The sequence below is a fragment of the Mixophyes fleayi genome, chromosome 4 (assembly GCF_038048845.1).
Source record: "Mixophyes fleayi isolate aMixFle1 chromosome 4, aMixFle1.hap1, whole genome shotgun sequence".
NCBI lineage: Eukaryota > Metazoa > Chordata > Amphibia > Anura > Limnodynastidae > Mixophyes > Mixophyes fleayi.
The window spans coordinates 226,312,024-226,324,153 of record NC_134405.1 but is presented as its reverse complement, the minus strand read 5'-3'; the positions used below and the strand labels follow the sequence as shown (position 1 = coordinate 226,324,153).

Below are 12,130 nucleotides of genomic sequence, written 5' to 3'. Positions count from 1 at the left end.
CCATCATTCTGTCCCCCTCCTCTGCCATCATTCTGTCCCCCTCCTCCTCTGCGATCATTCTGTCCCCCTCCTCCTCTGCCATTATTCTGTCCCCCTCCTCCTCTGCCATCATTCTGTCCCCTCCTCCTCTGCCATCATTCTGTCCCCCTCCTCCTCTGCCATCATTCTGTCCCCCCTCCTCCTCTGCCATCATTCTGTCCCCCTCCTCTGCTACGATCCCTCTCACACTCTTCCCCGCGCCAGGTACCAGCCATTGAAAGAAGAAAGAAAACAGGAACTTACCAATCCGCCGGGACCCAGCAGCCTCCTCTCTCCCGCAGCTGTCACTGACGTCGATATTCAGTGACAGCTGCGGGAGAGAGGAGGCTGCTGGGTCCCGGCGCCCGACGGATTGGTAAGTTCCTGTTTTCTTTCTTCTTTCTAGGTCTGGCCCGCGGCACCCCAGTGACAGCGCCGCGGCACCCCTGGGAGCCGCGGCGCACAGTTTGGGAACCGCCGCTTTAGTCTATAACAAGGTACAGTGACAAAGAAGAAATGAATGTATTTTGGTTTTATGCCAGTCTTGGAGAGTTTTGGGTAGTAATCTATAAAGAAAAGCAATATTTTAGAGCTATTAGTATAAAGTGACTTAAGTTTGATTAGTAAAATTGTATGAATACCACCTTTAGCTGGCATGGCAGTTACCCTCTGTGGGAGTCAACTCACTCAGGTAGACCAGAGAATATCCAAAATAAAGCTTTATTACGACAGCACAACACCACAAGACATTAACAAAATACAGCATTCTGCTCTCCTTATGTTCTTGGCTGTATTCACAAGGAGTTTGGTCAAATGTATCAATCCTCCACCTTACAGCCGGGGTCCATCAGTGGACACTTTAACTGTCAGACATACAGTCTCTGTTACCTTGGTTATACAATGGAATGGCTTAACTTAATTAGCTATTTGGCTGGATACACTAAACAAAGGGTTACAATATAGCATCAAGGAATGACACTTCACGCTTCAGTGAATCAACAAGACATTTGACACATTGTATCTGCAACATTACACAGTCTGAGTCTGTAATACATTTTGATACAATAACATTTATATTGATACATGCTAATACATTTCCCAATGCTATTTCAGCCAGTATATTACTGTGGAGGCACATTGCATATCATCTAGAAATTCTAACCTAATTATCTCTCAGATTAGCTGTTGATCTAGCTAATTAACACGGGCTGCTAGCTAGCTATGTCAAGTCACTCAGGCATTGTTCTGATTACAAACCAGATCTTAGCCACACCTCATAACAATGGACATTTGAGACAAATGGTAATTACCTTAGCTAACACAAGCAAATGACTTCTGCTGTCCTGTTATTTTCACACTATATGGCAATATTCTTTCTATTTCTATTAATACAATATTGCAGGTAATAGCAAGGGCAAAATGTAGCTAATAACATGAAATATTAATGCACATAATACACTGATGCTCTGGTGTATATACTTAGACTGGGCCAAGGATTAAAAAGCACATTAAACTGTGTGAAACAGGTGAGGATTAAAAAATTCTCATTTCTGTAGCACCCCATTTCGTCACAAAAATCAAGGTTTCATTATGACTAAGGTGTATGCAAAATTACTATTTGTTTTAAAGATAGCAGGTAAAATTAGATAACATGCATACAATAAATTATATATTCTGTTAATGTACAATACTACATCACTGTCTGCCTTTTAATAACATCACTGTTTACAGTCATAATTCATTCATGTCACTGTCTTTGTTAGAAAAATTACAGAAGATTGATTTGACATCAAATATCATAGCAGCAATTGATGAAGATGCTTTTAGGACCTTACCTCAGCTTAATGAGCTAATTCTACTGGATAACAGAGTAAGACAACTTCCAGAACTGCCAAACTCTCTGAATTTCCTTGATGTCAGCAAGAACAGACTTGGACGCAAAGGAATAAAGCAGGAGGCATTCAAAGTATGTAGTAAAAATAAAACATGCTGGAGGGGGTGTTTAAAGGGGAGCCTGATATTTTGCATTCTCACATCAATCTATGTCATCCATTTTACATTAACACAGAGCTCCTTAAAAAATGTGACAGAAATCCAGGTAATAAGAATTAAAAGACCAAGGGGCCTATTTATGAAGCCCTAAACCATAAACTACTTTTTCCGCACTGTATAGACATTTTTAAGCAACATGTTAATTTAAGAAAAGTCTAACGTAGGAGATATATGAAATTCTATTACTCAATGGGGACTGCGGTCTGGCCAATTTTATGAAGCTCCGAAAAGCTTAGCTTTTTGGATCTTGACACCCTTAGCTAAAGCCATCTGAAGATGGTGTTAGCCATTCAATCCTATGGGGAGAGCATCACAGGAGAGGGATTTTCGGATCCTCCTGCAGCATTGCTGCTCTCACCTGCATTGTTTATCACAAATGGCAAATGTGCATACGCTCCACTAGGACTCACATGAATAGTAAGGGCTCTGGGTCAAAACCCAAAGCATTCCTATCAGATGCATGTAATAACATGAAATAAATATACACATAATACACTGATGCTCTGGTGTATATACTTACTGGGCCAAGGAATAAAAAGTACATTAAACTGTGAGAAACGGGTGATGAATAAAAAGTTCTCAGTCCAGTAGCACCCCGTTTCATCACAAAAATCCACAAGGTTTCATTATGACTAAGGTGTATGCAAAATTATTATTTGCTTTAAAGTTAGCAGGTAAAATTAGATAGCATGTATACAATAAATTATATATTGTGTTAATGTGCATGTTATTAGGTACATGACTTATATATTAAATTCCAAACATAACAATTTTTACCGCACCAAGCTCAACCCCTTACATATAACAGAGATCTATTTGTCTCATCAAGTGGGGAGGTGCTCCTACACATTACCAATATATGTATTTAGAAAAGGAAAAAAGGAAAAGGGGAAAGGGTAGGAAAATGTGTATATAGGGCACTCTTTTGGTTCAATATATACAATGAATTTCTGTTAAGAGTAATATCTTTATTAAAGTAAACAAATAATCCGTTAGCGAAATAATTAAAAACACTCAGTGAATGAAAATGATGACCAAATATACTGGGTAGAACACTGTTAAGAAGTAGTAAAAAAGACTACTTTGTTGTCTCACTGTGTTCTGTCAGTAATGTTAAGAGATGAGCTGTACCAATATCAAATAAGGTATTAATATTGAATTCAATATATATAGGTATGATGGATTATCCTTGTTGTGTATCCAATCCTTCTTTCATGTCATAGGTCTATTTCAGGACACATAATTTCCCATTAATACTCCTATATATATCTCCTCTCAAAAAACAGTCCCATATTATTGCTCCTAGGGGTAGAACTAAGCACTACACTGGTTATTGTAGTGTGGATATTGATAATCTGATGGTACAGAGGTACATAACCTCACCCCTCTACTGCTAAATAATAGTTAGGTGTAACAATTTGCTCAAGTTCTAATTGGTTTAGCAATAATGGAGACTAGGGTTAGGTATCACTAAATATCTAGATACCTGTCTCACCACCTAATCTGTTTATCTACCTCTAAGTCTGCTAATTAGTAAGGTGCTCTTTAGTGTGAGAGCCCATAGCCTGACAGGTTAGGGAATAGCTAGTTTCTTATGCAGATCTTAATAATAAATACTCTCTAACACTCTTAAATGGTGCCTAGCGTAACCCCTCTAATCTGTTGGAGAGGAGTTAAATAGTGCAGCTCAATACATATTCAAATGATATAAGACAGTCAAACAGTGAGCTCAGCTGAACGCCAACGCGCGTTTCGCTAAGAGCTTTATCAAAGAGCACCTTACTAATTAGCAGATTTAGAGGTAGATAAACAGATTAGGTGGTGAGACAGGTATCTAGATATTTAGTGATACCTAACCCTAGTCTCTATTATTGCTAAACCAATTAGAACTTGAGCAAATTGTTACACCTAACTATTATTTAGCAGTAGAGGGGTGAGGTTATGTACCTCTGTACCATCAGATTATCAATATCCACACTACAATAACCAGTGTAGTACTTAGTTCTACCCCTAGGAGAAATAATATGGGACTGTTTTTTGAGAGGAGATATATATAGGGGTATTAATGGGAAATAATGTGTCCTGAAATAGACCTATGACATGAAAGAAGGATTGGATACACAACAAGGATAATCCATCATACCTATATATATTGAATTCAATATTAATACCTTATTTGATATTGGTACAGCTCATCTCTTAACATTACTGACAGAACACAGTGAGACAGCAAAGTAGTCTTTTTTACTACTTCTTAACAGTGTTCTACCCAGTATATTTGGTTATCATTTTCATTCACTGAGTGTTTTTAATTATTTCGCTAACGAATTATTTGTTTACTTTAATAAAGATATTACTCTTAACAGAAATTTATTGTATATATTGAACCAAAAGAGTGCCCTATATACACATTTTCCTACCCTTTCCCCTTTTCCTTTTATATATTAAATTCCCCTGAAAAGTCATCTGTCGTCGTTGTGATGACCAATGATACTTAATGGAGCAAAATCCGGATAATAAATTTTGGTGAGATTCCACTCCAAACAAGGATTTAACCAGGAACTTTAAGTTTGATTCAATAGACTCTAAGCAAGTATTGCTTTCTTTTTTACTTGAATGGCTACATGTAAGCTAGTTTTAAATCAGTTGCACTAGAACCAACATGTAGCCAGAGAATTGAGACGTTATCGGTTAACAGCCAACTGCTCTGTACTTAGTACCAATAAAAGTATGAATTGACTCTGTGTAAGGTACTTTTGTCTGCTTCCCTGTACCCCTTTGATCTATTATGGATTTCTCTGGACAAATAAATAGACAACACAATTTTCCCTACTTAAAAAATTAAAGTCTGAGGGCCTGATTCATTAAGGAAAGTAAAGCAGACAAATTGAGTAACTTTGAACCTTGGCAAAACCATGTTGTTTTGGAGGAGGAGGTACATTTAAAAGGTGAGGAAAGCTATATAATTGGGGTAGAGCATGTCCTAGATCAACCTTAAATTTCAGTGTACAATTAAGCTATCAAGTATTTGTGTGCTACATGAAAAAACAGACAGTATATATCTTATGTGCAAAATATTAAACTAATGTGCACCCCTTGCGTTATAACATGGTTTTGTCCTGGAAAAAATCTACTCTTTGTTTTGCTTTACTTTCCTTAATGAATCAGGCCCTGAATGACTATTACTTTAACACTATATTCCACGTTACCATAGACCAGTGTCTGTGTTCTATACTCCACTTTACCTTCATTTTAAAGCACAATAAAGACTTTGGGCTAGATTTACTAAGCTGCGGGTTTGAGAAAGTGGGGATGTTGCCTATGGCAACCAATCAGATTCTAGCTGTCATTTTGTATAAGGTACTAAATAAATGTAAGCTAGAATCTGATTGGTTGCTATAGGCAACATCCCCATTTTTTCAAACCCGCAGCTTCGTAAATCTAGCCCTTTGTGTGGTGCACATAGTATACATTAATATTTGCAGTAAGCTAAATAACAGACATTATGGTACTGTAAGGGCAGTTGATGACATCTCTTCCTCAGTCTTTCATCCAACATTACCTCTGCAATTATTTATTAGAAAAATCTTAGAGTTCAGCAAATGTCATCACATGAACTGCTGCCAAATGTGCCCCAACATTAATCTCTATCTCAGTGCACTTAATATCTCTTGGTTTAGCCATATAAATAATTATTAAACAACTTTGCAGTCCATCATACCTACATGATGGAATTTCATTTCTTGTTTAACTCAAATGCCACAACTATGTGAAATATTCTTGGTATCCTTCATCTATGCATATGTTTGCTTTACTTTGGCAGTTAAATGTATATAATAATATAAACATTACAAAATGTGTATGAATTGTGCCTTTATTTAAAACATGGTTCATTGGTGGTATGTAAGGAAATATTTGATGTAGCAAGAACTAAACTTGTGCGAGGAAGAGGTAAAGGAATAGGAGTGGTCATCCACTAGTAACAAAGAAGTGTGCCAATTATTGAAACTGATTGGCGTTGTATGTTGTCTCCGATAGTCGGGTAACTCCCAGCCCATCTGGAATGTCTACTGCATATTGGCAATGCTCGTTCCTTAACACATATGAGCGTCGAAATGCTGCACAGACATGCAGTAGTTAGCTCCTTGTATATCTATCCTGATTACACAAGACTGCTTATTGCATTTATAACCTGTATTCAATAAATCCAATGTACTGGTTAAGAGACAATATGTGGAGTAACCTTCTTACTCACATTTTCTGACACCTGTTACAACCTAATAAGCATCTGCCTATCTAATAGGCATCTGCCAGAAATTCACAACTTTCCAGTTGTGAATTTCTGATATGAAAGCTAATGTTCTAGGTCACACCATAAATAATTATAAAACCTGATGATCCCCCAAGTATACCTACAGAATTGTCCTGAGAAACTCTTCATCATGATTTTACTGCTCCTTATTATAATTAAAATATATGTAAATAATCCAGAAGGCAGGAAGGAATTTTAATGATTTCCTAATACACATAATTTAAACCATATTCCACATCATCATTAGAATATGTTTGGTAATTGTGTTAAAATGCATGTAAATATGCTTCACTTTAAGAAAAAATATCTTTCCTTTTTTTCAGGATATGATAGATCTTCGACTTTTGTATTTAACTAACAACAACCTGGATCATGTCCCATTGCCTCTTCCTGACAGCTTGCAGGCTCTTCATCTCCAGGTAAGTATTTTACCAATTATGTTTACATTTTATTTACAGTCAATTTTCTTTCTCTCAGTAGAAATATTAACAAAACAATACTATTAGATGTACATGTATGTTTTAAGTTTTGCACATTTATTTTACAACAGTACATTCCCAATGTTCCTAACCTAGTTGTCACAATTTAGTGTTTTGCAAAACTGTTATCCTTTAGAAGTAGTTCGAAATAGTTAGATTTCAAGCAAGTGATTCTCTTTTACATTGAACTGAACTCACCTGCGGTGAGTAGCAGGTATCTGCAATATAAAACACACTCATGAAATGAGCTTGAATAGAAGAAAGATTCAGGGCTAGATTTACTAAACTGCATAATATTCTAGCTATCATTTATTTAGTACATTCTACAAAATGACAGCGAGAATGTGATCGGTTGCTATAGGCAACATCTTCACTTTTTCAAACCCACAGTTTAGTACATATACCCTTCAGTCTCCGGTTTTTGCATCACTATGTACTACAATGAGCAAAGAAAGCCAAATAATTGTTTGAGGAGGTCAGGCAGAAGACTGAAGCCAAGCATGAACAACCTCAAGGCTACAAATCGATCTCCAGAGACCTTGATGTTCCTATTTCCACCATATGTATTATTAAGATGTTTAAGACCCATGGCATTCTAGCCAACATCTCTGAAAACAGAAAGCTAAATCATAGATTGCAGCACAGAATTATTCGAAGGGTGGAGAAAGCACCCCAATCGACTGTCAAACAGATTCAAACTGACCTTCAGACACAAAGTACAATAGTTTCAAGAGGCCCAGATGGGCACCATGGATAAGAAAAAGACAAAAGAAAACACATTAGCAGTTTTGCCAAAACATACCTGAACAAGCCAAATTGCTCCTGGGAGAATGTCCTCTGGACAAATAAGACCAAATTAGGGCTTTTTGGTAGAGCATGTCATCCCTATGTTTACAGAAAGCAAAATGAAAAGAACATTTTTGCTACAATTAAAAATGGAGCAGGCTCACTAATGTTTTGGCATTACTGTGTTGCATCTGGGACTGGGTGTCTGAAAATGGGAATGGCAATATGAAAACTTGAGATTACCAAGCCATTTTGAAGTTCAATGTTGAACCCAGTGTTAGAAAGCTGGGTCTCCATTGAAGTTAATGGATCTTCCATCAGACCTAAAACACTCTTCAAAAGCACCCAGCAATAATTCCAGATCCAAATCCAATAGTACATCTATGGAGAGCTCTGCAAACAGCACTAGGAAGAAGGCAGTTTTTAAACATGGGAGAACTAGATCAGTTTGAGAGGAGTGAACTAAACTGTCATTAGAACAAGTTCATCCATGGCTTTAGGAAGGGGTTAATTGCAGTTATTCAAAGGCTGTGCTACTAAATATTAAGTCTAGGGTATCAATCAATTTGTCAATGCCATTTATTTTCATTCTCTGATTTAAAAGGATACACAATATTAAATTCAAAATCAAAAACAAAGTTCTTTGTATTAACAGTGCAAGAATTGTGGAGACCAAATACTGTTGTTAATTTCATCTTATGTTTAGAGGAAATTGTGAGTTACTTGAAAAAAGTGCAAGGGTGCCAAGATTTTTGGCCATGACTGTATATATGTAATATATAGTAATCATTAACATTTACTTGTATAATGGGAGTATTTTCCATAGCGCTGTACAATATAGTCAATACAAAGATTAAAAGGCAGACTCAGTCATTGAATTGAAGCTGTTCTGGAATGGTGGTCAACTTCACCAACAAATTGTCTGCAACACAAATAGTTAGTTGGTGCTTGTAATGCAGGATTGTCAATATGAAGGATACATCCATAGATATATACAAACCACAGTATGCAGATTAGTCATTGGCAAGTTCAAACTAAGCTGTAAAAAGTAATAATCACAATTCTACACTGCACCAGCAATATTTAAAATCCTCAACAAGAAACCAGCACTTTGGAGGCAAGTGATGAGTGATAGAGATGGAATTCCACAGCAGGAATCCATTGCTTTAATAGTAGTGAGCAAGGAAATGCTGTGGTGAAGTTGTAAAACAAGTACCAGTGGTTTTATGGGTAAAATGTAGTTATATAATGATAGTCAGTGTCTGGTACACTTAAAGGTCTCATCAAACTTATCAAACAGAATGGAGGTCACAGGTATAGCCTGGATCAGAAGAGGTGATTATGAATCAAATGAAAAACCAAGGTCAAAGATGTAGGTTAAATAATTAAGTCAATGTCTGGTACATGGATGACCCAAAACAGAAGTATGCTTGACACTGCTCAGGTATTACATTTTCTGGCAACTGCACGTTTGCATTGTCGGATGTTTGTAGATATGTGTCTGGCACCTGTAATGATATCACTGACCATCAGGACATTGCATCTACGTTCCCATATTTGAATCAGTGCAGCCATGAACTACTATCTCTTATCTCACTTGTTCCTTCCATGGCCCAGTCCAGATGCCATTACAGCAAATGCATTCGGGTTGAAACATTTTACCAGTTTCTCATAGAATGCTTCTCTCACTATGTAAGTGGCTTGAGGCATTGGCCACCAGCAGAAGTCCCTGTGGTTTGTAACACTGGTATCTAGGTGAAGGTTTGGGAAAATTAAACCCTTTGCTGTAAGTAAGGCATCTGCTCTGTGAAACAGAAGAAATGGGAAAGGGCATATCTTACACTTAAATGCATCAAGTTAGTACTATTATTATTGTCTTTAATTTATAAAGCACCAATATATTTCTCAGCACTGTATATTGATGGGTTCATGATATTAACAATTTACCTACAATGACAAGAATCTGTAGCTAAAAATGACCATGTCCAAATGAGCTTACAAAATAAGAGGTGTAGGGAACACGATAAATAAGTTAGAGGAATATTAATATTAGCTGCTTGGGGGGAAAGTGAGAATAGATGCTATAAGGTAGCGTTGGTTTAAGAATTCTTATGCTGGAGAAGAAAAAGAGGGATAGGCTTTTTTGAAGAAATTAGTATTCTGGGACTGTTCAAAGATTTTGAAGTTCGATGAGAGCACAAATTTGGCCATCATGCTGTGGGGATTTAAGTCTTCTAAAGAACATGAGTGAGGAAAGTTAAGTTTGTTCAGCCAAGTTCAGGGCAGAGTCAAAGTCATTGAATTGGAAATTGTTTAAGCAGTTTCCTCCTTTTGCATTCAGCAGCACTTTTGGGGCTATTTGCAGGCATTTTTTAAGGTAAATGTACCACATTGTGGTTGGGTAAAGTTTGGGCACCATTGGTGGGGAGGAGAAACCTCACCCAGAGCAGATGACAGTAACACTTGCTGTTGGTCAAGGCAGGAGAATGTAGAGATTAAGGAGCTACATACCTTTTTTGAATAATAGGTTTCCTTTTTTGCAATCTAAGATTTTACTGTATATATAACAAATACTACTACAGTTTCAATTGTGCTCTACATATTTAAGACACTCCAATATAAACAAATTGAGTGAGTTAAGTGTAATCAATACCACCATGGCTATAAGCAGAATTATAGTAAAATATGCCAATACCCAAGGTAATTGTTGAACAAGGGAATAATGAGTAGGAAAAAAATAATGCCCTAAGTTAAATTATTGTATGCAATGCAAAGTATATCAATGAGGATATATGAAAGAAATCTTTGTGGGAACATTAATTTGCTGAATTTCAAAGATTGAAGATGAAATAAATTATGGTGGCTTCCACAAAGCAGGATGGAATCCCCATAATAAATAAAATGGTTAGCTCTGAGATGAGCATCTTACATCTTTGACATGACTGTTTACAGTTGGTTTAACTAAAAATCAGTGAGGGCCTATTTACATCTGTTTCAATATCTGTAATTTTTCCATAAAATAAAAAACAGGTGTTAGATTGATCATATATTGTTCCGTAAGGGTCTCACTTGCAGTAAGCTGATTGATTTATCTGGTCTAATGCAGACCCAGAGGTAACGTTTGGGTCTGATCTGGCTAGCAGCACTTAGTTCATACTTGCCATCTCTCCCGGAATGTCAGGTAGGAATCCGGGGAGAGTAGGGCAGTATCCCGCATCTGCCCACTTCCTAGTGTAGTGGGGAGAATTAGAGCCATCCATTAGTTGGATGCCAACTTCAAGTTGGCAAGTATGACTTTGGTGTGAAGTACCTTAAGACACCTTAGGTGGACCTTTTTTTTTGGGAGCCAAAAACAGCTTTTGGATATGTGGTGTTGTGGTGGGGACTGCATGAATGCAGAGGATTACATATGCCCAGCCCATGAAGATAAAACCCTGCAAGAGAGATAGGACAGTGTATACATTGCAAAACAGACCTATTTTATACATTTAACCAATACTCTCATATAAAAGTTCAATGGGGTAGATTTAACCTTCAGTAATTAACTTTCTATCATGTGGCTAATCTTTTTCAATTTTGTTTTAGGATAACAACATTCAGGAATTGCATGAAGATACTTTCTGCAACATGAAAGATTTTTCATATGCCCGTAGATCTCTTGAAGACATCAGGCTGGATGGAAATCCTATAAACCTGAGTAAAACACCACAGGCCTATATGTGTTTACCTCGTATACCAGTTGGCAGACTTGTTTAAGTCAGAAGACTAGAAACTCAATTAAACAACCAGAAATAAAATATGTACTTGGCTTTATAATACATAACATATTTTGCAATGTCAAATGACGATTCCAACTGTGTATAACATATTTCATTCAATATAACTTTTTTCTCCATGAAACATTTCACATATAAATAAATGTACCTATTAAATATACTAAAAACTGGAAAATAATATGCACAAAAAATGTACATAAAGTACTTTCTCATAATTAACATTTTAACTGAATTAATTATATTGCAGTCATGTATTTGTATTTTGTTTTGTTGTATGCTACCTACAAGTTTCTAGCTAATCTGGTTAATTTCAAATGAAGTAAATGTAAAATGCGCAACACCTGGACAAAAGATGTACATAAAGATTGTTGGTAATGTTACCTTGAAAGTTCTTGTGTCTTAATATAATTCTGCTTTTCAACAAACACTATTGAGTTGAGCATGAGACATTTTAGAATAGTTAATATGTTTACCAGGTATCAAATTGTAGTTTTAGTAATCCTGAAGAAATAGTGTATGGTTCTGCCGCCACCATGTGGTTATTTTCTATATAGACTTCCAAATAATTTTAAAATACTGTATCGCTTCACCTATTTGAAATAGTGGTAAATATTTATTAATCCACAAAATATTTTTTACAGGGCAATGCAACATTATAGGCATAAGTAAGTATACAAATAAACACTTTTGTGTTCATATGATTTATG

At 36.4% G+C, this 12,130-nt stretch overlaps 1 protein-coding gene across 2 annotated transcripts in view; it reads left to right on the top strand.

The window, feature by feature from the left end:
• EPYC (epiphycan) overlaps positions 1–11,764 on the top strand; it is a 59,811-nt gene extending 48,047 nt beyond the window's left edge. For both annotated transcript variants that reach the window (XM_075205327.1, XM_075205328.1), the window contains 3 exons: positions 1,782–1,984; positions 6,706–6,801; positions 11,233–11,764. In XM_075205327.1, the coding sequence (XP_075061428.1) occupies positions 1,782–1,984; positions 6,706–6,801; positions 11,233–11,403 (470 nt within the window). In that variant the 3' untranslated portion in view covers positions 11,404–11,764. The remainder of the gene's footprint in view (positions 1–1,781; positions 1,985–6,705; positions 6,802–11,232) is intronic.
• The last annotated feature ends 366 nt before the right edge of the window (positions 11,765–12,130 follow it).